Source organism: Ictidomys tridecemlineatus, chromosome 3 (assembly GCF_052094955.1).
Source record: "Ictidomys tridecemlineatus isolate mIctTri1 chromosome 3, mIctTri1.hap1, whole genome shotgun sequence".
In the NCBI taxonomy this organism is placed as follows: Eukaryota; Metazoa; Chordata; class Mammalia; order Rodentia; family Sciuridae; genus Ictidomys; species Ictidomys tridecemlineatus.
This window is the reverse complement of record NC_135479.1, coordinates 147,316,333-147,342,951: the sequence shown is the minus strand read 5'-3', so window position 1 is coordinate 147,342,951 and position 26,619 is coordinate 147,316,333. Positions and strand designations below refer to the sequence as shown.

The window sequence follows — 26,619 nt, the reverse complement described above, 5'->3', positions numbered from 1 at the left end:
GGAAAAAGTAGAGAGAATCAGGCTTCGATTCTCTCTTTCTTTGATTCATTGGACTTCTTTGATGGGCAAGAATACAGATAGGGAAGATCCAAGTCTCACTAATTTATTTAGATTTTTTAAGTCTTTCAAGAGGCTACCAAAAAAGATAAGCCATACTTTTTGACCTTATCTTTGAAAGTAAAACTAAGGGCTTTATATTCATTATTCAGTGCCATGGTTTAAATGCCATATTATTCAGCTTCCCATTTCTATTATGAAATACCTGAGAGGAATAGCCTATAAAGAGAAAAGAAAGGTTTATTTTGGCTCATGGTCCAAGATTTAGTAGCAGCCCCATTTCTTTGGGTCCCTAAGGAAAGAGGCATATGGAGCATGTGGCGCAGAAAACTGCTCACTTCATGAGCAAGGAAGCAAAGGAAAGAAAGAAGAGGCGGCTAGGGTCCCACTATCTCCTTAAGGGCACACACTCACTGACCTGAGGACCCACAAAGGCCTTACCTCCTGGAGGTTCCATCAGCTCCCAATAGTGCCACCCTGGGAACCAAGTCTTTGATACATTGGGAGACAATCATAAACTTTTCAGTGCATTTGCTATGGTTTGAATATGTTGAAAACATAATCCTCAAATTCATATGCCAGTGGTATTTGGAGGTGGAGCCTTGGAAAAATAGTTAGGATTAGATGAGGTCAGGAAGGTGGGGACCCCAGGATGGTATTAATAACTTTATAAGAGGAAGAGAAACCTAGGCTAGCATGTCTGCTGTGTCTCACCATGTCATGTCTTTCATCATGTTATGATGCAACAAGAAGGCTCTCACCAGATGCAGCACCATACTTTTGGACTTCCCAGCCTCTAGAACCCTGAATTAAATAAACCTTTATTCTTTTTTTAATTTTAATTTTTTTAGTTGTTGATAAATCTTTATTTTATTTATTTACATGTGGTGCTGAGAATTGAACCCAGTGCCTCGCACATACCAGGCAAGTACGCTGCCACAGCCTCAGCCCCCATACTTCTATTCTTTATAACTTACTCCTTCTCATGTATTTTGTTATGTCAACAGAAAATGGACTAATAGGGCTGGGGATGTATAGCTCAGTGGTATAGCACTTACTTAGCCTGCATTAGCCCTGGGTTTCATCACCAACTCCACAAAAGTGCGGAAATAAAGAAAAGAAAACAGACTAAGATACTCATCACCTTGCATAGATCATGGAATATATGTTGGATGACTTCATCCTCACAACTCTCTGAAGCACTTATAATTATTATTCTCTCTTATTTTAGAAGTAAGAAAACTGATAACTTAGAGAAGATAAATTTTTCTCTCCTAAGAACTGATGCTAAAACTCTTTTGGTCACTTTTTAATGTATACCCTAAGCACTTTGAGCTCAACTCGTCTTGATCTGTTTCACAAACTACTGATTTTCTTTCCTCCTAAACCCAGCTTGACCTCTGTGTTCTTAACCTCTAATGTTGGTCTTGGTCTTTCATTCTGACCCTTATTTGCTCCAGTGCTGAGTTGCCCTGGCCCAGTCTGATTCCTGAGACCCTACTCCTGATATGGCCCTTCAGGATTGGAATTCTTGTCCAAACCCTTCACATTAATTTGTTCAAACAATATTCATTGATTCTCTCCATGTGTCAGATCATATACTAGGTGCTGAAGGTTTCTGCCCTTAGGGAAACAGTTCCAGAAAATCCTGGAAGTATGGAGAATTTCTGATAAGAAAATAAGGATACAGATAATGTAAGTGACTTTGGAAGAAACACGTAAACATGAATATTCCCTCAGGAACAAATGCTGGAACGGGGCCTATTTAACACTCTTATATATGAAAAACAAGAGACACAAGCAATAAAATCATTGGTTTGTGGACAGCTTCAATTTCTTTCCAAGGAGTAAAATGTAAGTTGATAAAGATGTATTATAAAAAAGATCTAGCAAGCTGTCCAGAAAGGGCTGAACAGGGCAATGTACACGGTAATGTTGGCAAACTCCAGTGGATGCATTTATGGAAATGCAATCTAGTCTATTTATAGGATGATGAGATCTGAGCTACAGGAAGTATCAACAATTGCAATATTAAATGTTTGGAATACGGTACATGCTGGGTACTGCAGATAAAACAAAGATGATGGAGATATAAATTCTATTCTAAGATAACCCTGAAAAATATTGAAATTTTAGTTTTTTTTAAAGTGATATTTAAAATGAGTCTTAAATTATGGGTGGGATTTTGGTGGGTGGATATTTGTAAACAAAAGGAAATCCAAGTAAATGTAATAGCATAAAGCACCAAGGAAAGAAATTTCAGGATATTTTCTTGGAAAAAAGTGTGGTTTTAGTATGACTGAAAAGTAGGGCACATGGCAGAAAGTAGAGGGTTTGAAAGCTCATGACAGGGAACTGGTCTTGATCTTCTATCTTGGGAGCTTGTCCTTGACTGTCTGGGAAGTGGAGGGGTGGACTGATGGTGGGGTTTAAAGATTTCAGAGATAGTAATTCAGTAAGCTGAATCTGGCAGCACAATGTGGGATGGGGTAAGGAAGCCCTATGGATCAATTAGGAGGCCATTATAAAGTTAGGCAAGAGCAAATGAAGCCTGTACTAAGCAGAGTCAGGAGAAGGGAGAACCAAAGAGGCTCTATAGCAATATTTCTTAAAGTGTGGTCCAAGGCCAATATGAGTGGAATCATCTGGAGGCACTCCTGTACACCATCTTAGATCTTTTAGACTGGAATATCTGGAGAGCAAGGCTTTGGATTCCACATTTTCAACAAGACTCTCTGGTTAACTCTTATGTATACTTTGGGAATCACCATGTTGTGGACTTGCCACTTAATTTCACATAGAAGGAAAAAATCAAAAGTTCTTAAAAATGACTGTAAGGTGGGCTGGGGTGGTGGCTCAGTGGCAGAGTGCTTGCCTTGCACTTGTGAGGCACTGGGTTCAATTCCATCACCATATAAAAATAAATAAACAAAATAAAGATATGTGTCCATTAAAAAAAAAGACTCTAAAGATTCAAACCTGGGTATGTGAAAGAATGGTTGTCAGTAACAGGCTTAGAAAAGCCAGGGGGAGACAATAGTTTGGATGGGACTGTCACATCCTCCGTATAGGATCTTTTAAGTTAGAACATACACATGGCATCATCCAATGCAGTTTCTGAAATTGGAGGGAAGATTTGTAAAACATACTTCAGAGAGATGACATTTAATGTCATGGCTATGAATGACATTTATTCAATTTTTTTATAAGAAGAAAACCTGGGAGGTTAAAAAGATGGCAAGAGGGAGATAAAGTGGATGATAGGATGTAAATATTGACACTAGCTCTAGAATGGCTTCTGAATTCCAAAGTTGTGTGAATGACACCTTGCAATGTGGCCTACAAGGTTATAGCAAGCTCTGGGCTGGAGTTATGTTGGGTAAAGTTATGCCTTAATAATACTACCTGCTGAGGTGTGTACCTATACATGTGTTGAGGGGGCCCCAGGGAGAGGTGAGAAGCAAAGTGAGCTAGAAATATCATCTGTGGTCAAGGAGTTCCTCCCCGCAGTTCATTCCAGTGGGGCGTTTATCATCAACTATCCCTTTAGCTCTAAGGCAAAGAGAATCCAATAAAAGTGGTAACCCATGGCCAACATTTGGAAGGAAATGGGGAGAAAGTAGAGGAAGAGTATTATAGGCTTTATTGTATTTTTCTTAAATTCCATATGTTGAAATTCCAACCCAGTACCTCAGATGTGACTGCATTTATAGATATAATCTTTTTTTGTTCTTTTTAGATATATGTGACAGTATATTTTGACACAGATACATACATGGAGTATAACTTATATAGATAGAATCTTTATAGAAATAAGTTAAAATGAAATTATGTTCCTAGGATTGGCTTAACTGAATATTCCTATACATTCTTATACAAAGAAGAAATGTGGATACACACACAGGGAGAAGACAACTATCTACAAGCCAAGGAAAGAGGCCTCGGATACTTCAATCTTGGGATGAAAGTGAGAATGTAAATCTTCGTTGGTTACGTCACCCAGCCTGTTTTTTGTTATGGAGTCCCTAGAAAACTATTACAGAAGGGGAAGGGGAAATGTGTGTAATAAGAAGGGAAAGATAAGGGTGAAGAAGACAATTAGGAAGAGGAGCAGGGAAAAGAGATTAAGTACTTCCCCATTTTCCAGGCAGAAGATGGAGACAAGAGGGAGGTAGAATCTTAGTTCAGGACCCTGGAGAGCACTCATTTTGCAGGCTCAGGAGTCAATGCAATGCCATAAAGGTCAGAGATTCAGGAAAGAGGGAGGTCAGCTGTTCATGCTTTAGGATGCTGCAGAGACAAGAGCTGGTATTAGCCATGGACGATTTATAATGGTTGACGATCAACTATTATAAATTATGGATGATTAGAAATCATGTATCATGGATGATTCATAATAATGAAAATAATCTAAATATATGGCAATAGAATAATTGTTTTATAAACATATTGAATTATAATACAGCATTAAAAATTTATCTGCTCTCACCAGGCATGGTGGTGCATGCCTGTAATCCCAGAAGCTCAAGAAGCTAAGGCAGGAGGATAGAGTTCAAAGCCAGCCTCAGCAATGGCAAGGTGCTAGGCAACTCAGTGAGACCCTGTCTCTAAATAAAATTGGGAATGTGACTCAGTGGTTGAGTGCCCCTGGGTTCAATTTCCGGTACCCATCCCCTCAAAATTATCTGCCCTCAAGGAGTTTACAAAGGCACAAAATATAATTTTAAGTTTAAATAAATAGAATGCAAATCTGTATTACATCATGACCACAATAAAAGTAAATGTATGCATGTGTGTATGTGTATTTATCTGATTTTTAAAAAAATTAATAGCATTCACAGCTCCTCCTCTTCCCATCCAGATTCTCTATGAAAAATTCTGATTTCCCCATTGTCACTGCAATCCCTTGAACTCCAGCGTCACTGCAGAGATCAGTGCTTTGTGTGTGTCTCTCCTAGGAAAAGAATGGGAGAATCTACACAGCAAGTGCCATTTTATAGAGGAGGAAGGTAGGAGGAAGAGGAAAGCTGAGAAGCAGTGGTCACATGGCACCAGAAGCTTGGGGAAGGGAAGAGGTGAAGAGAACTCTGGGCAAGAGAGGGTAGGTGTCTGGGGAAAATTGGGGAAAGGAGATTTTTTTTAAAAAAAAGTTTTGCCTCTGCTGAGGGTGTTGCTCAGTGGTAGGGCACTTGCTTAAATATATGAGGCTCTGAGTTTGATACCCAGCACCAGAAACAAAAAGTAGGGGTTGGGCTGGCTGCTAATAGAGTCTTGGGCAAGAGCTTCAAGATGTAGGAAAACACAAGACATTTGGGTGGGGAGGGGCTTTCAGAATGGCAAAACCTGAATAGTTTGACAAATTAGACAGCAAATAACTCTGTAAGGATATATTGGTTTGAAACATTTTTTGATAATTTGCATGAACTGTGGACAGAAGGAATTCTATGATATGGCCTTTACTTAGCTTTGAGGTAATTCTAATATGGTAATTGGAACCAAAAGGTAATTTCCTCAGTTGATGTTTTAACTGGGCCAAGAGTCTGACTTCCCCCAAACCAAAAGTTCAGGATGTAGTAACAAGAAGTTTTAAAAAACTCTTGAGTTCTACACTGGAATGCTGATTCAAGAATGCTAATTGAAATCTGTAAAACTGTGGTTGAATTGGATGCAGGCTTATTCATTAAATTCTGAGATTTCACAAACTAGAGGAAGACATGTGATAAAATTAGACATACTTCTTATGTGAGATATTAATGTACTGAGTTTGTGTCCATGGGCTGAATTTAAATTTACTTAGGAGTTTGCATGAATTCTTGCATGACTGATTAAATATATACTAAAGGAAATGAAAATTTTGTGGGGAATAGTCTCCATCTTCCTAGGAGTGATGATGATGATCACTATCAAGGGTGACGGTGATGATCATCTATCCCATGATGTTCTCTGTGGCACTGGATGTTAGACTAGAGGAAACATTAGGCAGTTTTCAGGTCTTCACATTTCCAGAGATGGCCAATGTGGGTAGTTAGTGAAGCTGTTGAAGTAAAGGCTTTGATTAATAGTTGAAGGCATACTTATATAGGCTGCAGCTGGGAAGTACTGTCAGGCACCTAAAAATAATTTTCTCAGACTTTCTGGGTGAGAGTCTGGAGCACATATTTGGAAGAGGTTATGAGAGGGAAAAGTGATGAATGCAGAATGTTGTGGTTAATTAATGAGGCATAAAATTGGAAAGAGATATTAACTTGTCAAGGAGAAGATGAAAAGACAAAAGGATAGATTTTGCCAAGAACAGCCAGGGTGTGTGTATCAGAGAAGGGGAAGCAGATGGCAGGTGACACAGGTCACAGGTAGGAAGGATGGTAAAGAGCTACCTTGTTGGAGCTGATGTTCATGGAGGCACTGTGAGGTTCTGAAGCATGTCTCTCCCAGTGTGTGAACACAGGGCTGTGAACGAGTAGGGGATATATTGGAGAATGATCACCATCTAAAAAGTGTTCAAAGAATTCAAAACAGGAGAAAAGGAACAAATTGAAGGACAAATGCAAAGCAATGTTAGAATGGAAAACCACAGAAGCCCGTGGGAAACAAATACAGACTGAGCAGATAGGAATTTTTGATACAGCTCTTTTGATGACTCTGTGAACTCAGAGTACAGTGCCATGAACTTCTCTGTCAAAATGTATGTTAACTGTGAAAGAATGAATTAACATCTGCAACGGATACACCCATCACTCTCACCTCTGATGTGAGACTTCCACTTTTTTACTTTATTAATTCCTATATCATTTGAGGTTTTTATAAACATATGTTACTTGTGTAATAAGATGAAACTAGAAAAATTCTATTGGAACAGGGTTAGTTTTGAGAAAAGAAAAAAATTTGAAATGTCCTAAATTTAATGATAAAAGCCAGAGGGTGGAGGGCAAAAGAAGTCAGGAAAGTTAACCAGCTAACAACTTGGGGCAAAACCAGGAAAAAAAATAAAGAAAGAAAGAAAGAAAAAGAAAAAAGGAAGATAATGTTGAAATCTTGAGTGAAATCCAAACATAGTGAGCAACAGGGTCACCACACTTTGTTTGCTTATAACTTTTGGGACTGTTAACTCCAACCAATCTAGACACAACAGTTATTCTCTTCATGACTTCCCTCCTACCCAAAAAGCTTTCCTGCTCAAGATTATCCCACTACAATGTAATTCACAGTGCTTGCCTACCCCAAAGTGTTTTTTTTTAACCAAGAAAAAACTACCCCCCAAATTTAAAAATATTCTTAGCTCTGATCTGCTACACAACCTTGCTACTGATAGTTGTGGCAGCCTGTCCCAAGATCCAGTCCTTTCCTTTTCTGGGTAGCATCTGTGAATGGCTCAATAAATGCTTGGTCCCTTGGTCCCTAGAGTTTGGGTTTCACGGCTTCCATCGATATGTTATCTATACTTCAAAATAACTATTAAGAAGATATAAAATGGACTTACAAATTGAATTATACAAAAGAATTATATTAACAGGGACTTTAAAAATAAAATTATATTTTAAAAGTATGGCTCCACTGTTGCCCACAAAACCACAAACAAATACATCTATGAGGATGTATTATGGTTTGGAGGCCACGACAACTGCTGTGATCAAGGCGAACAGGTAGGGGGCGCTGGAACTCCAAGGCCCAATCTTGTTTACCGCTAGTGATTTGTTATCTTAAAGACCACATGATTTAAATTCCTGAAATCTGCCCATGGAATTTTCTGGAAATCCTTCATTTAGTCTAGCACAATGGTCCTTAAATTTAGTATATGTAAAAATTACCTTACCAGGCAGCACACACAGAACCATGCATCCTATACTTTATGGGTGATTAAAAAGATTTTCAGTTATAATTTTGTGCCTAACTTTTGTCTTACTTGCTGATTTTACAACCATATGTAATATGAACTTTGGCTCTGAAAGAGTGAGCAGTCAGAAATATGAAAGAATCATCTGTGCCACCCAAAGAAAGAACTAGAAAACTTACTGGGATCCAAATAGCTTCTCAATCTTCCCAAAGTGGTATATAATAAATGTTTAGTGGGCGTTAAGCCTGATCAGAAATCCCACAAAAGCACAGAGAAGAGATTCATAGTTGTTACCACACCCTGACAGGATTTTCATCTATTTTTCTGAAGGCAACTCTAAGAGGTTACTTGAGAGAATTCATCTGCACAATAAGACAAACTTTATTCATAGTGAAGTGCCCCTCACTTTTCTTGAGCCTCAGACTTGAGGAAGAGGGGAAGTCAGGGTTTCCCGGGGTTAGTTGTGCAAATTGTGGTCCTGTACACACACACACACACACACACACACACACACACACACACAAGGGATGTGTCCAGCTGACAGAGAAGGGGCAGGAGCTTTCTGAGACCTTGTGTGGGCAGAGTCTGTGTGTGGGGTGGGGGTTGGAGCAGGGGCTGCCTGTTCCCCTACACGCTCAAAGTCAATATACAGGCCAGTGGGAGGGTGGGTGGGAGGATGTCTTCTGTACACATTAAACTTCAAAAAGGTTAAAGGTCAGGTATTTAGACAAAATATACCTGTTTCATGATGGCTAACATTTTAATATTGATAATATTTTAAGATGGATAATTTTAAGGTGGATAATATTTAAGACGATAACTCATATTTTCTGGACCCTGAATGCTAGTTTCCTTTTCTGTCCCTCCTGGAGAGGGGTAGGCCACATATCAGCTGTACTTAACTCTTCGAGATTTCTATAATTAAGGCAAGAAATGGAGCAGGGCAGGAAACCAAAGGTGACCATGAATTATTCCAGCTTTTGTTCTACAAAAAGTCTAAGTGCTTAGGGGAAGTAGATTTGCAGGTTTAGATGAAATGTCTTGGTGAACAAAGGAGAAGCAAGTGATTTCCTTGGCTGAGGAGAGGAGAGACAGGGAAGATGGGGACCTCAGAATAAAAAAAAAATAGCATAAATAGCATCAAATTAAAAACAAGTTTATCTGAAGTGTATAAATTCTGAGATTTATATTCTGCCACTGCCTTTAAGCGAATGTATCAAAAGGGCTGTCTCAGGGTCATGGTTCTTGACAACTACACGCCAGGCACTTTGTTCACACCTATTCTCTCTAGTAATCCTCACAACAACACTGCAAAGCAGATGCTGCCATCACATTTTATAAGTGAAACAACAGGGATCAAGGACACAATTGGTAAGTAGAAGGACGAGGGGTGCAAAGCCACGTTTGCTTTTTTTCCTGCACTATAGACCAGTTATCAGTGACATGTACCTAAACTCAGAGACAAAGGAATACACTGAGGTTTTCAGAAGGTTCAAAACAAAAGAGCTCAGTCCTGTATAGTATTGAGTCTATCTCATTCCATGAGTAGATATCTCATTGATATGCTCAGCAGAGTATCTCAGTCCTGTATAGTATTGAGTCTATCTCATTCCATGAGTAGATATCTCATTGATATGCTCAGCAGAGTATGTAGATAATATTGACCCCCAGAGGAAAAGCCCACTCATCACTGAACCAAAAGGAGGGATTCATGGGCAAAGACTAGAAGTTCCTAAGTCTGAGGAGAATGTGAAAGCAATCTGTCACAAGACTTAAAGAATCCTGCTCAGACAATAAGACCCTTATGCCTGTGCCAGAGTTCAGAGGCCTTTCTTCAAGAATGTCAGTATTTAAGATATTTTGTGTATTCAATGGTAAATTTAGGCTAAAACATAACTAAACAAAAAGCCTGTGGGCATGAAGGCATTTTGACCAGCCTATATAATTTCCATCCATCCAATTCATCCATCCAAGGCACTCCCCCCAGGTCTATACCACTCCTGTGCCTATCTACATGCCATTAGGCTAGAAATCAACTCTCTCTCTCTCTCTCTCTCTCTCTCTCTCTCACACACACACACACACACACACACACACACACACACACACACCAATCAATTCCCAAATCCTCTCCCAAGTTTGAGCCCCAAACAGACAAGCTAGCATTTATTTTAAAAAGCTGACTTACTTTTCCAAAGACTCTGTTCCTGACTTAAAGATTTCTATTCAAGGTATTGGTTATACGAGTAAGCTCCGATTCACAGGACCAGGTTACCTGGTTAGGATCAGGACCAACTTCATCCCAGTTGTGAGTGACATGGCCTTGGTCAATGGATTCAAAGGGCTTGTGAGAGACTGAAGGTAGAATCCTGTACAGCCAGCTAGGGAGAAATAAGAACACAAAGCCTCAGGGTAATGTTCTGAGTGACACAGAGACTGGCTCAGGAAGTGCCATCAAGAAGACCGTCAAATCAACAACCTTCTATGGCTTTAATGTGAGAAGTAATGACAGCATTACTTCTTTTTTATATGCATATTTTAAATTGTGGATTGGCATAATACCTTTATTAAGTAATTAATTTATATTTATGTGGTGCTGAGGATCAAACCCAGTGCCTCCCATGTGCTAGGCAAGCACTCTACCACTGAGCTACAGCCCCAGCCCAGCATTACTTCTTACTAACCATTTGCTGCCTGGAGCTTTGGCCCCTTCTCTATTTTACACTATATCATTCTTGGGATTGAGCTCCAGCTCCTAGATATTCCCACGCTGCCAAAAAATGAAGGACTCTCTTTCCCTCCCACCAGCTGTAAGAAGTACCTTGAGGGATATCAGTGCAGGGAAATCCATAGAAAATCCTTAGCTTTTTATACCACAAGGTGCTAATCCTTGCTCTCAAAGGCCAGGGCAGTGAATTCTATGTAGACTGAGAGAATATGGGTGTTATCTTTGTTATATAAATCTGTCTTTTTCTTTTAAAAATTATAGAAGTAATACATGGCGATGGTAAAAATAATTCAAGTAATTTAAAAAGTTGTGAAAGGCTAATGGTACCTTCTCTTCTACTTTCTTCATAGCTATTTCTTAGAGGCATCAGAGCTTAATGGGTTTCTTACATATTCTCTTAGATAATTCAAATGCATATATAAGGAAAATTGTCAAATCATTTTACCACTTTACTCTCATATCAGGAATATGTTGGAGAGGCTGATCATCCCCATCTTCCCTAAGATTATTTTTCATCCTGAATGAGTAAACATTAGGGTTAGAATTAGGCTGAATATAAAGGTTTTTACATATTAGGTGTAGGAATTATTTTTATAAAAATTAGCAGAAGTTATTATAGAAAATAAAATAATAAGAAATGATATTATAATAAAAGAGGATAGTAATTAATTATTTTTATATGGAGCTGTACCAATTTTGTGGTTCCTAAGGCCAACAGATCCTTTAAAGATCAAGAAAGATATATTATTAGATATGGAGGCATGAATTGGCAGTTCTTATATACTTCCTCAGTAAATGAGCTTTAATCTTCTATTAAATCTTTCTATTATAAAGTATCATTAATATTAGTCTTGTGGTGAAAAAATAGTCTCTTATTTTATATTTCCTTTATTATGAGTAAGGTTGAGAATCTGTTCATTTATTAGCACTTTGTAATTTTTCTATGAATTATCTGTTCAAGTCCTGTACTGTTTTCAGTAGGGTTATTTGTCTTTTTGGCATTAATCTGAAGAGGTTTTTAAATCAATACTTCTGTACTCCACAAATGTTAGAAACATGTCCAAGTTTTATTTCAGTATACTTATAGTTTGTTGGTTTTTTTGTTTTCTTTCTTTTTTCCCCTTCATTTCTACTCTCTGTATGTGTCAAGGCCTGGGCTAATGTTCTGTCCACCAGGAACAGATCTCAGGCTTCAGGAAGGAAAAAAGAGTCTGATGAAAGAAATCTGAACAAAACCAGGAGGAGAACCTTCCAGAAGTTGAGTGGGACACTGAAACTCACTTCAAGGGACCCAAATCTTTCCAAAGACCATTACCCTAATGGGGTACAGAAGGAGGCAGGACCCTACTTCCTACAATGGAGGAAGAGATCTGCTTAATGGCCTTTGATCCTTTAAGCCCAAGGAAAGTCTGATTCAGGGCATGGAGGTTATTAATCTGGCCTGGCCCAATACTGAACCATCCAGGAGATAATTGGCTAACTTTGTTCTTCCATCTGATTCCTCCAACTCTTGAGAATGTGACCTCAGACCTTGGACCCACTAAACCTCTCCAACACCCAGTGGTATATGGGGTTGAAGGAATGTGTGTGTATCTTGGAACCAGCTGTGTGATTCAGGGCAAGTTACTAAACTTCCCAGACCCTATGTTCCTCATCCTTATCTCCTCGGATTGTTGTGAGGAATAAAAGAATTCATGTGTCTGAAATGCCTGGCACGTATTAGGTGATCCTTTATTAGATGCTTTTGAACATTTTCACAAAATTCTTGAGGATACCCTTAGAGAGTTCTAAATAGATAGGTGAGCCATGCCTAGTGCTCCTTATTTATTTATTTATTTATTTATTTATTTATTTATTTATTTATTTATTTATTTATAGCAGAGTCTATAAAACTCCCCAGGCACCTCTACATTGCCCTGGACAGAGATTTAATTCTGACGCAGGGAATTTTGCCAGCTTCTAAATTTTGCCAACAACTCCTTTTCAGCCTCCTGGAACACAACTCAGCTCCTGCTGGCTGAAGATATTGCTGAATAATGGGGGCAGGCAGCAGAATCTGGAGACCAGGTGGCCTGTTAGTGGATGGGCCATAAAGTCAAGAACATAGTCAGGAGGCCAGGTTGTCATAAATTAGAATGGATAGAAATTGTCTGTGTGCTTACCTTTATCCTATCCATTTGGGTTTGCAGAAGGAGAAATAATTAAATGCAATAGAATTTACCTCTTATTTTTAATATATATAAGAAACTATCTTCCCCTGTTCTTCTATGCACACATCTATCAAGAGAAACCAATATTGATACACACTTACTGCCTCCTAATACTGACCTTATACTATAGCACCTGCCATATCTTGTGCTTCAGCTCTCTAAAATACTCTGGAAATACTTCTAGAAATATTTCTAGAAACACCCTGGGATGGAAACAGAAGCTCTTCTATGGTGTCAATAATGATGATGATTTTAATAATAACTCATGTTAATTCAGCACTAACCATGTGCCAGGAAATATGCTAAGCACTTTACACATATTCTTTCCACAACATCTTCACTAAAACTCTAAAATAGGTACTGTAATTATCTCTGTTTTACAAATGAAGATCTAGAGGTTCTGAGAAGGCAGAAGATTTGCCCATGGTCACCCAACTGAAGAAGAAGAAGTGTGGATTTAAAGTTAGAGGGCCTGATTCCAGAGTGGGTAAGACTGACCACCAATGGAAACAATAGTTATCATTGGTGTGGTCCTTTGTGTTTTTGTATTCACCATCTTACTGACTTCTCAGGAGGACCCTGTAGAGATAAACCCACCTCCTCCTTCTAAGCAGTATGATACCACCTGTCCTCTTCCCCAGATCTCCAAGGTCAGCAGCAGCTCTCTTCACAGATGCTTTAACCAGAAAGTCCAATGATTAGATGCTACTTATTTAAATCATGACACTTACAGCCTCCTCAATCTACCTCATCTATGGCAACCAGCCTGCCCCAGAGGAGTTAATCAAGAGAGGAAGATCATTGGCGTGACTTATGGGAATAGAGCAAGCAAGAATGTGACCTTCTGTGCTAATGAATGTGCTGCTTTCTAGGAAAGTCAAATTCCAAAGAGCAAAAACCTTACTAATTCAAAGCAGAAGGGGCCACAATACATGAACTTTTCAACTACTTGGGTTTTGCTTATCCAACATTTTCATGCAAAGAATGTAATATTTTTGGTTAGTTGAAAAAGACACTGCTCTGAATCTTCTATAATTGTGATTTAATCATATGCAAAATCAAAAAAATAAGTAAATAAAAAAACAAAACTCAACTGAACAATCCTTCGAAGAAGACCAGAGTATTAGACATATTTTATTTTAAAAGAAGAAAAACACACTTCCTTCTGAGTACTGGTGAGAATTTGTAAGTGCAACTGGACTTGGGTTTTCTGTGTAGTTTGTTCCCTCACTATCTCTCGTCAGTCACTTGATTCCAACTGGGAACAAGGCCCATTCCCCTCTACCTGTAACCCAGCACAGCCTAAAAGAAGAAGGATCCATGACCCTGGTAGGGGAGGTGGCACAAGGTCCTGGTCATAGTTCCCACTGTCTGCAGATCAGAACTCATCTCATTCTCATACCTTCTCTTATTGGTGCTCCGGGGACAAGTGAAAGCTGATCCTGAGAGCTGCTCAGCGTACAGATTGTAGGGGCAGACTTGAGGATTATTCTAAAACCAAAAGAGGCAATAAACAATGTCATTCAAATCCAAAAAGCATCCCCCTAAACCTTTCCACCAACCAATTCAGTGGGGGAATCCTTCCTGAATGGGGAGACTCTGGGCCACTGCACATGACCACCCCAAGTCATTAATACTTCTTTTAATACCTTTTTATGTAAATGTCCCCCTGATTATAAAAGTAATATATGCTTATTGTAGAAAATTTATTAAATATGAAATCTGAAAACACCCGTTATCTCATCAATCAGAAATAACCAATGTTAATCTGTAAGTGTATTTCTTTTCATTCTTATCCTCCAAAAATGAGGATCTTCTGATACCTGTAAATGTAATAATCAGGACTTGCTTTTATTTTTTTAAGGAAATAATATATCAAAAGCATTTTTTTGTGTGTGTGTGTGTGCCATGAAATATTCTCCAAAAAGTTTTGAGAGAATTTTGTTTACTGTAGTTTTGCAATTATAACCAACACTGGTACAAACGTCTTTGTACATATATTTCTAAAATAACTTATTTTCTCATCATTTTCATATCTTCTGCTGTTCAAAGGAACTAGAAGAAAAGGCCCCTACCTCTGGATGTTGGGGTTTCTCCTGGAAATCCTACAGCTAATTTTACTAATTTGAGGTGGGTACTTTGCCATAGGTAATAACCACCTGTCCCCAAGTTGAATTTTTGTATTGCCATTGTTCTGTATTCCATTTTTCCTAATAACTTGTGAAGCTCCCAAACAGTTTAATCTGCTAGATTAGAAGAACTTTGTTGGGTGGAGGCCTTTTGGCCTGAGGGCTGGTCATCCAAGCCCATGAGTTAGTATTCTCTAAGGATTTTATTCACTCATACCTGTCCTTCAGGCAGGGAACCTGGACAGCGAGGGTCCTCTGAAGCACATTCATTCCCAAATCCAGAAATGTACTGCATGTAACAAAGACATAAATGCCACCGTTATTGGGATATAAAGAACATTTTTCCCAACACTGACTGACTACAAAGGTAAGAATTTCTGCATGGTCACATGTTTGAGTATGATGTTCCAGACACAATATCTTTTCTATGTCTTGACATGAAAATCATTTAGGAAAGACTATGTATTTTGTATAAATTTTAAAGACTTCTATTTAATCAATACCCTTAGTGGTACTTTGTTGATTATGGGCTTATTTTTGCTTATCTCATCTCAAGAATAAGCTCTTTAATTCTAGTTCCATCTGGAAGTTCTTGAGAGGAAGATGGTTCAAGTCCAGATTAGAAGGATCTTGCTGGGCCTAGATTGCAATCTCCCTAAGCTTGGGAATCCATTCTCCCTCCATATCCTAGAAAAAAAAAAAAAGAAACTGGGGAAAATGTATGTGCATCTAAAATCACAGCAAAATCTTTGCCAGAAAGCTCTCTCCAAACTAGCCTTGCTGCAGGCAGAAACCTACGTTATCTGGCTCATCTATGCAGTACGTGTATATTTATACTTATATCTGTGAGGATATGTGAAAATGAAGTTGAAAGGTAGGGGTGGCTTTCAGGAGATGTCTTAGCCCATGATCTTTTCACAATGGCACAATGGAGCCTATTGTGATTGACATCTCTTAACTTTATACCCAGAAGGGAAAAGTTTAAGAGATTTCTCAATAAGGCAGATCATGGGGGATCCCTTGAAATTTACCTTCCCCCACCCCGTGGTACATACTGCCTTATTGGTCATAGTTAGTAAATGTCAATAAATATTGATTCCCAAAGCCATAGAGAGTGAAACTAAACCAAGTGTACTAGAATGACTGAAGTCACAAGCCTCTTGTAAAATGAGTCCACAGCTGACATGGCACATGCTATTCTCCAGCTGTAAGAACCATGGTGGCTCTATACGGGAAAGTATCAGCTCTACCTCGCCCTTTGGATGTACTACAATTCCATTATACTCCTAAAACAGTTTTTCTTTCTATGGAACTTTTTTTTTTATGGAACTTTATTTTCAAGATGCCTGCAGCATTTATGGTCCTCTGGGCAATCTGATGAAGAAACAACAGATTTGTAGCATCTTGGCTCATTACTGCCACCATCCAAGACCTGAGATTGACTCTTGCAGTATTTAACACACCTGTGAGTTTTGTCACAGGTCTGTCACTGGTTTCCTTGTTCTGTTATAAATTTCACGAAAGCTGGGACGATGGCGGTCTTGTTCTCTATGTACCCTGTGCCCTGAACCATGGAAGGTATTCAGTAGCTGTCTGTGGATTGATTTAGTTTTTCACTTATAGCCAGCTTCTACTATGAGTGCATGTAGGGTCTGCTAAGTGGGATTAGAGCCTCCTTTGCTCTAACTTAAACACCAATTGATTTTAGTTCAGGATAAGCAGAGTGCAGCCTCGCTGGGTGAGTGAAATGCCACCATCTGAGCACATTTCTTTAGAAGATATAAGAAGGATGGATGTGGGTGGAGGGTAGGCCCTCCAGAGTTCTTGGCAGCTCAGGAAAGGATGAGCTAGATGTAACACGCCTGGATGTGTGAGCGATGATCAGGCCAACAGTGTCTATATTTAGAAGGAATATTGAATGTGAAATGTTATGACCTAGAAAGCAATGAAAGTGAAATTATTCTTTTGCTTTCAGATACAGTTTTTGGGGTGGGGGTGCTGAAGATTGAACCCAGCATCATATATGTCAAGCATGTGCTCTACCACTGAATTATGTCTCCAGCCTCCGCAAATTTTTTGTATATTTGAAAATTCATCATCACACAAAAACCCCACCAAGTTATAATCAGATTTGTTCCCAGCAGCACTGTGCTGTTTGGAATGGTATTTTGGAGGAAAGTGGCAGAGATCATCCAACATTTTCATTCTCTACAGTGAGGCTGGCCAGAGACTCCCACCCAGAAGACCCTTACCCTAATTAAGCAGAAACCCCTACTATATTTGTAATATATAAGTTCCTCTTCAGAACGCTTTCTATCAGCAAAAACTTCTGCATGCAGAAAGGTATAGGGGTCGGTAGTTTTCTCATTTTTGGCAAATGCACGGTTTGCAGGAAAAAAAAAAAAAAAAGCTCGTGAAACCTGTCTGCAGGATAGAACAAAACACACTCATTATATGAACCTCCCAGCACCCCCCACTATTGGGTATAAAGTTCTAAGAATTTCTGTACACATTGTTCAGAAGAAGAATTCTTAGGCGAGAGCCACCTATGATGAACCCTGCAGTCAATAAACCTGCTTCCTGAAAATTCCTCAGGTGTCCAGCCTCTTTGTCTACTTCAATAGATTACAGTTTTCTTTTCTCAAAATGAACCTCATGCTCACCATCAACAAGGATTGAATTTGAGTTGCTGAGAATCGGTAATGACCCCAAATTATCTTCAATTCTGTGAAATGGAATTTTTGCCCAGCTTGTAACTGAAGCCACTGAGTATGACAGTGCCTTCTCTTTGTTCAGCTGCTGCATTGTTTCTCTCTGCAAGGAGAAAGGAAGGTTCCAGAGCTGCCCAGTACAGCTGAGCTTTCTGGCAGGCATGAGTGGATTTACTTATTAACCTTTCCCATTCTTTGCAACTGTTGGCCTCAGAACAGAGGTTATATGTGTGTTCGGAACAAGGAAAAAGAGAGTTAGTGTATGTGATTCTGAAGCATTTGATTCAGGCTGTGCTTTAGAAAATAGAAAAGAAAGCAGAAAGAACAGCTGGTGGTTTGGAAGGGAGCCACCCCAGTGCTGAGAGAGAGGTGTGAGTTCTGAATCCCTTTCTCCAGCTTAGCTGCAGTGCATTGGCTCAAGAGGAGGTGGAAATTGCTGAGTCACTATTGACTCCTTTGGTTTTCTTAATCCTCTGAGAGCAAAATTACCGATGAGTTTATTAGAGCTTTAAAATGCCATCTCCCTCACTGCTGAAAGATTCTGAATTGGGGAAACTGCACTTTGCAGCTGCTTTCTCAAGGCTCTGAGCTCAAGGACAGCATCTGAACTCTGCTTTTATCAGCCCTGAAAATCCAAGCATTCAACTCCAGCTGGTTCAGTGATTATGTAAAAATTACCTTATAGGAAAATGTAGCAAAATAAAAATCTGACATTAAGCAAATGTGTTTGTATGTTTGCTTCATTTCAGATTTCAGAATAATTAGATTCAACATAAAAATATGATTTTCTTTCCAAGAGAATTTTATGCACATTTTCTAACTAAAGAATAAATTACTAAGCTCCATGTGATTTCAGTACCTTCAGTTTTTTGGCAGCTCACTAGTATACAGCTTTTTAATTCTCACCTGGTCCCCAGGATATGATTTACTTGTCAGAATAATTTTATGAGGTGCTTTCTTCTGAGTCAGATTCTAAGTACTATCTAATGGGACTAGCAAATGGTATACCTCTCTTCCTTTTACTGGTCATGAAGTAAAGTGAGAGAAATCAGGGTAAAGATGGAACTATCATTACCTTTTTTACCTATGCAAAGAAGGAATCTGGTATTTCTGGCTAACATTAATTGTTAGGTCAACTTGCAGATATTGCTGTAGGTTGAGTAATGGACCTGAAATGTCTTAATCCCTGGAATTTAAGAGTATTACATTATGTAGTGAAAGAGAATTTTGCAGATATGACTAAGTAAAGGATCTTGGAATGGGCAATTCCTGTTTATTTGGGTGCACCCTAAATGTAATCATAAATATCATTTTGAAACAGAGAAAGGGGGAGATTTGATTGCAAAAGAGGAAAAGATGATCTAAGTAGAGATCTGAGCAATGAACTTTGAAGAGAGAGGAAGTGGCCACACAAACCAAGGTATGGAAACTGGAAGCTGATGGGACCAGGGAAACAGATTCTTGTGTAGAGTTTCCAAAAGAAAACTTCCAAGTTGACACCTTGACTTTAGTCCAGTGCAACTAATTTTAGACTTTTAAAGGCAGGAGTATAGGGTTAAAGTTTAAGCTGGTTGTGCATGCCTGTAATCCCAGTGGCTCAAGAGGCTGAAGCAGGAGAATTGCAAATTCTAAGCCAGCCTCAGCAATGTAATGAGGCCCTAAGTAACTTAGTGAGACCCATCTCAAAATTAAAAAATAAAACTAAAAAGGGCTGGTGACTCAGTAAGTAGTTAAGTGCCTCCAGAGGTAGGCAATCAATCTCTGGTTTTAAAAAAAAAAATTAAACTGGTATTAGGAAGGGACTATATGCTTTATGCTTAAGATGAATAGGAAAAAGCCTCCCAACTACATTGGTTGTTTAAAATAAATAACAAGAAAATATCAAACTCATGCAAGCAGATCTGACCACAAGCCCTTGACCGAAAGTAACCGGGAACCATTTAAATGCATTTCCATATTAAAGACATGCTCAGGAGGGAGACCTAACACAATTTTAGACACAATTTTGACCATGTGCCAAATGGTACAGGCACAGTAAGAGATTGCAATATAATCATGAATATTGTTATGTAACCTACAAATATGCAAATTCCTGATCCACAACTATATAAATGTTGTTTGCCTTTTGACTTTCTTGCCATTCTATCTATGGAATGGTCACTGCTGCCTGGCTACTCTGCTTATGGAGCTCCCACCTTTCTATATTAATCAATGCAATAAATGATCCTTTCTAACCCTCTCTTTATTAGCCATGTTTGATTTCTGTCTTGAATGAGCTGATTGACCTGCTGAGCTGGTGACATTCTGACCTCCAGAACTGTAAGAGAATAAATTTGAGCTGTTTTAAGCCATAATACTGTGGTAACTTATGACTGCAGCAAAAGGAAACTAATTATGTAAGCCAATGTGTCCCCTCTCTAGCTAATCATTAAAGTCTTTTCAGAAATGTGATCAATATAGATTCAAAGCTAGGGAATCAAGTATCTGGTGGTGGGCTCCAAAGTCTGCATGTAAAATCAGTTCTTCATTTTAGAAATGAAGAATCCAAGGCCTGGAGAAAGAAGCAACTTAAGACTGTGGGACAGTTCACTTTTAGATTTAATTTTATTTTTTTTATCTTTTTACTTTTCTTCCCCTAGCTGTGCTTTAATGGAGATGTGATTTCATTTGAGGTTTTATGTTGATATATCCATTAAAATGAAGAAACCTTTCTAAAGTTACGTAATGCTTATTGATTAGAATGTGCATGATGCAATCTGACTTTCTGCATTTAGATTTCTGACCTCTGCAGCTAACCTTTCTTCTGGAGATTAGACAGCAGGCTGAGAATGCCTTTGAACTTAAGAACAAAGACCAGCATGCAATTTGCATTGGTGTGCTGGTGCTGTGCATAATAAATTGCTTAAAAACTACAGCAGGATAAGATTTTAGGTATAATTTATTTATAAATGGTAAGGATGTTTCCAGCCCTGCTGAAGTTCCTTGTAGGATTTTCATCAGAAAACAGTTTCTATGTTTTCTCCCTTCTCCATGACTCCAGCAGCCACCATTGACATGATGATCACATATCTATTCCCCCTACCCCTGCCCACTGCCCCCATACATCCACCCACTTCCCAGGTATTTCCATTTGGCTGGATCTCCAGCAACTCCAATTAAGCTGCATCACTGGGACTCCAGAACTTGCAGAACTCTGCATATTTTGTGTCTTTGCAGATGCTGTTTCCTCTGGCCCCATCATTTTTTACTTCACCAATGCCTACTTTTTTCCCCAAGACTCAACCTAAGAATAGTCTCCTTTAGAAAGTTCCTCTTGACTTTACCTAAGTTGGACTTAATTCCTACACTAGATTAATCTGCAGCATCACACACTAGCACATACTATTTGCTGAATGAAAGAATGAGAGTAAACTCTCAGTCGGGCATAAAATAAACTCTTATTCTGGTGTTGAGTGTGTTTAGGATTCCTATTAATTAGAGAGATGTTAAGTTCTTCAAACTCAGCATAGGTTAAAGGGCATTAGGGCAATGCTTAAACTCTGCTTTCTGGGAAGCAGTGGGGAGCGGGTCTGTCCCACTCAGTTTGAGCCAAGGTTCAGGGCAGTTCTGCTTAGCTCTACTTGCATCAGGCCCTGATGTCAGCTTGGGCTAGGCATTAGACATGATTGTAGATACTGGGGATATTTTCCTTTCCCTGGCCTGAAGGCCCCAGTTTAGGAGAAGCCACCAAGACTCTTTTTCTGAGTCTGGGATTTGGATTCAGACAAAACCTAAGTACTAATCCAGTCTCTATCACCTCCTGGCAACAATCTTGAGCAAGTTATTTAGCTCTGAGCTTCACTTTTGTTATTGGTCAAATGAAAACAAGAGTATCTAGACACCAGGATTCTTTTGAGGATTACAATATAAGTTAATTCATAGTTAAATACATAGCATCTAAGAATACATAACCCACTCATGCTTTTCTAATGCACATTACCTGAAAAGAATTATTTCCTAGGGGAAGTGCTAGATACTGGTCAAAGATGATTCTGAGTATCAAGATAACTTATCATATTAAGCATATCTGATTGGTTGCTGGAAGCAGTGCAGGAAGCTGTAGCTACAGGAACAGGTCAGAGACCCTGGGGTGAGAAACAGATTCAGTGAAAAGTGTGTCCATGGTGAAGGAGAGCCTTAGGACATGCCTACATGTCCAAGACCATATTTGAAATGAAAAAAGACAAGAGGTGGTCAGTATTGCTTTCCTTTATCAATTCTCCCTTCTCTCCCCCGTTATCTGCATAGACATTTCTGTGAAGCCTCTGAACACAGGTTTTTTTTTTTTAATATTTATTTTTTAGTTGTAGTTGGATGCAAAACCTTTATTTTATTTTTATGTGGTGCTGAGGATTGAACCCAGGGCCTTGCCTCTGCAGTAAGCAAGTGCTCTACTGCTAAGCCACAACCCCAATCCCTAACACAAGGATTTTGATCACTGGAGTTTTCAGAAACTTCTATCAATTCTGGCTAAAGAAGCCACTGCAAACTTGCCAGGTGGTTTCTTTTGGTGCTGGGGATGGAACCCAGGGCATTGAGCATACCTCTGAGCTATACCTCAGCCCCAGCCCCAGCCAGATGATTTCTTACCTTCAGCTCAGCCATTTCCCTTCTGCTTTAAGTGTGATGACTTGGAGAAATCCAGATCCAGGGAGAGTGTGCAGTCAAATGCTTCTTACTACCTTCCAGATGTTCTTGTTCCCACTAATACACTGTGCCTCGCTGGTCAGCAGGTCTCTCAAGGGAGCCAGAAGAATTGCTTAACCACTGATATATTAGGGAGAAAGTCCAGCAAATCTTTTACATAAATGTCTTGCACAACTATTTTGTTTTTCTTGCAGTGCTGGCGGTCAAACCCAGGGTGTCACACATGCTAGGCAAGCATTCTGCCACTGAACTACATCCTCAACCATGCTTTTGGTTTTTTATTAAACACAGACTATTTCTGAAAGAGTTTGCAAAAGCATGGTTCCTCTTTACCTGACATAAATATTGGCTAATTAATTATTTGTTTCACTTGAAAGAAGAAGACTTATTACAAAAGGCAGAGAATTTAAATCTATCTGGAAAAGGAAATGTGGGAGTTAGTGCCTGCTGATGATGGTAGTGGATTCTCTATTCAGTCCTGCCTCAGGCCAGGAAGGGATAGGGCAGATGCTCATTTCCCCAGAGAAGAGTGAGAAAATGAACTGTGCTCCCTTCCAGGTATTTCCACAGAACTTATTGAAGATAGGGCCTGAGCCCAAGAGCCTAGGCCTCTGCAGTTGCCTCTCAGGAATGAGCTCAGGTTTCTGGGTAAACTACTCAGAGCCTGAGCACTTTATTCAAAGCAAACTGAAATGTTTTCTACTATTTTTCTTAATTTCTTCAAATATATTTAGTTAATATATTTTTTATAAATTCTTTAGCAATTGTGTTCCCTAATGCCTTTCCCCCTCTAAAACCAGACAGGGGGATTACTCTCTAGCCATTTCTCCAAGGACTCCCTTGTCCTTCATCTTGGCACCTCTCCTCAGTCACCAGAAGGTCATGACTTCATGGCTAGTGATATTCAGTAAGGAAGCAAATGTACCTCAAGTGCTTGCTTGTGCCAGGTTTTTCTGTAGATACTACCTCATTTAATTTCACACAAACAATTTTGTAAGGTAGGCTTTATTATCACATACTCAAATGCAACAGGCCAGGTAGAAAATGTAAATGTAAAATATTTTTTTGAGATAAGATGTAGCTACAATTTTTAAACATTGGGAAAAGAAAGGAAGCATTAAGTTAAAACTTTTGAGTCTAAGAAGTATTTGAAAATTTAGGTTTATTAGCTGTGCAGATGCTCCTCCCATTAAGAGATGAAGTCTTTTTCTTAGCAAACATGACACAAAGAAATGAAAAATGCTTATGTCTTAGGACTTGTTCATTTTTTGCATCCTGAGACCAATATGCAAATAAACAGGACTATTAGCTTCCAGGGGTCCAGGCATCAGCCACTGTAACTGCCAAACGTGTAAAGGAGGCAATTTGGCTGTCAGGTGACTGCAGATGCCTGAGTGATCCCAGATGAACTCAATAGAGACAAACCATCAGTTAAACGCAGCCCAAACTGCTGCCCTACAGAACTGTGAGCAAATAGAATGGTGTTATTGAATGCTATTAAGTTTTGGAGTTGGTTGTTAAGTGGTGATAGATAAAGGATTCATTTATGCAGTCAAACACATATAAAAGCAGCCAGGCACAGTGATGCAAACTGATAATCCCAGGAGCTCAGGAAGCTGAGGCAGGAAGATTGCAAGTTCAAAGCCAGCCTCAGCAACTTAGTGAGACCCTAAGCAACTCAGTGAGACCCTGTCTCTAAATAAAATACAAATAAGGACTGGGGATCTGACTCAGTGGTTAAGTGCCACTGAGTTCAATCCCTGGTACAAAAAAAAAACAAAACAAAACAAAACAAAAAACAAAACAACCAAACAATAAACATATAAAGGCCTGAAATGTCTAGAGGTTGCCCGTTTGATACCTTCTCCCTAGACATCTAGGTCTAAGCACCCTGCAGAGGTCCCTGGGCTACAGCATATGCAGCAGCAGCAAAATAATTTGTGTGAGGTGTTCACACAGAAAGAGCCAGACAAAAGGGAAACAAGTGATGTGTTAGTGACAAACTGAATTGATGCCTGCAGAGCGGGCAGCTGACAGGACATCTCAGCATGTCAGCACAGACAGATGATATTGTGGTATTCTTTATATAAGCTTCTGTGGAATTTATGTGCAAACCAGGAAGAAGCGGGTAGAGACCCCTACTTTACTAAGGGTAAGTTTTCACTATTTGTGAAAGATTTAAACTCAAAATAGAAAGTAAATTCGAAGAAGATATCTCTTGCATATATGAGTTATGAGTACCTTGGACCTTGAATCTCTATTATCTTGGAAATTACCTTTGGGGGTTAAAAAAAAGTGCTTTAATTTTCCATAAACTTTCTTTGCTCTTTCTACTGAACCAGTTTTGATGGCAGATTTTAAAGGTGTTTCAGATCTTCCTTAGGAGTGGGAGATTTCTGAAGGAGTCAGAAAGCAGATCATTGTATGAAAAAAAAACTTGGAGGGACCTGAAAATATTTAAAATTTAATTAACTTATCCCCAGACTTTAGGGATTCCTCCTAGGTAAGTTAACTTTATTTCCTGTCCTTTTCTATTTTTGTTACAGCAATTAAATGAAAGAAGCATTTGCTTTATAACTACTATATTCGAGGCACTGTGCTATATACACCAAATGGATGTGAGATTAAATAAAATAGGTACAGATAGTTCTGATTCTATAATGGGTTTCTATTTGAATTAATATAATCACACATACCATTACAGACTGCAGTAAGTACTGTAATAGTGAAGAGCCCAGGATTAAGGGAGGTATCAGGGAGCACAGCCCAGACCAGCAGGTCAGGGAAGGCTTCTTGGAGTTGGTGATGTCTGAGCCACATCGAACAGAATGGGAGTTGTACAGAAAGGGCATTGAACAGGGGGAAGAAAAATGTGTACAAAGATAGAAAAGCAGAAGTGCAGTGTGTTCAGTGAACTGTGTTAAGGGCCCTCTGACTAAAATTAGAAGAGTGGAGGGATCTAGTTAGAAAGGCTTCTGGGAAGGGAAAAAGTTTTGGCAGACATTTAAGGCAGGAAAAATAGAGATGAGTCAAGAGATGACCTTCTGGATGGGGTGATCAGCCTTCAAAAAGGCATCAGGGTAGGAGTAGGTTGTATGGAGTTAACTGAAAAGCATATTGGACCCAAGCAGAGTCACAATATCAAAGTAATGAGCAACAACAACAAAGCTGCTAAAATCCAGGCATAGGAGGATGAATTTGGTGAACCAATGTGGGGACATATGGGGCAGAGAACCTGAAAAGCAGCAGGAATTAGAGACAGCAGACAGCTTTCTCAGCTTTAATGCAAGATAGGAGGTTAATTCTTCAGAAACTGAAAAAAAATGTCCAAACTCACAAAGACCAGGGAGTTGGGGGCAGGATAGCACCAAACAAGTGTAATAAGCAGTGATGAGACCTCCAGCCTGCTTAGTGCTCAGGAGGCTGCGCCAAAAGAGTGAACTGAGCCCAGGAGTTTGGGACCAGTCTGGACAACACAGAGAAACTTTGACTCAAAAACAAGACAAACACCTCCAACCTCCTTTGCCCACTGTATTTCCAGAATGCTATCAGCAAGTATTTTATTCTCCAGATATGAGTCTGGAAGATTTGTCTTTAGGACAGCGACTTGGAAATACTATACAATTGAATAAATATTATTAAATATAAAATGAAAATTTTCTGGAGAAACTTTTTTTTAATGAAGTGAATGTTCCTCTCTTTTAACTCACATATCTATAAATGAATAATTATTTCTAAAGGGAAATGAGAATTCAGTATTATTCAGAATTCAATATCATTTCATCCAATTCTTTGTGGTTTTACATATGTAAATGTTGAGAAAATTTGTTCACATAAATAAGAAGGTATGAATGTTAGAGATTTTGTGATGGCTTCACTTCTCAATTAAACATCAAAAATCATAGTAATTTATCATTAAATATTATTTTAAATGATCTACTATCAACAACTCAATTAGGTTATTCTTTAATTGCATTGGAAGCAAGTAATTGGAAATCTGACTGGAAAGACTATTACTCAGCTATTGGAACCATTTACTTTAAATGCTACACTTTCACTTAGAGGTACTTTGTCTAACTCATTTATTCAGAAGGGGCTGGGGAAATAAAAATGTTAATTTAATAGATCTTTTTAATGTAATATTTTGATATTTTTTGACATTTTTATAGACTAAGGATTGCTATGGAAGAATGTGTCACAGCCTTGGCTATTTCTTATCAAAATTTTCCTCTTTGCTTGGAGAAATTATAAAAAAAATTATGGGGAG

The 26,619-nt window shown here is 38.9% G+C and overlaps 1 protein-coding gene across 1 annotated transcript in view; it reads right to left on the bottom strand.

Annotated features, from left to right (window-relative positions):
- Hgd (homogentisate 1,2-dioxygenase) overlaps window positions 1–22,464 on the bottom strand; it is a 44,754-nt gene extending 22,290 nt beyond the window's left edge. Inside the window, exons 1-4 of the mRNA XM_005327636.4 lie at window positions 22,296–22,464; window positions 15,173–15,244; window positions 14,229–14,317; window positions 10,164–10,269 (exon numbers count right to left, since the gene is read on the bottom strand). Of these exons, the coding sequence (XP_005327693.1) occupies window positions 10,164–10,269; window positions 14,229–14,317; window positions 15,173–15,244; window positions 22,296–22,310 (282 nt within the window). The 5' untranslated portion in view covers window positions 22,311–22,464. The remainder of the gene's footprint in view (window positions 1–10,163; window positions 10,270–14,228; window positions 14,318–15,172; window positions 15,245–22,295) is intronic.
- Between the last annotated feature and the right edge of the window lie 4,155 nt (window positions 22,465–26,619).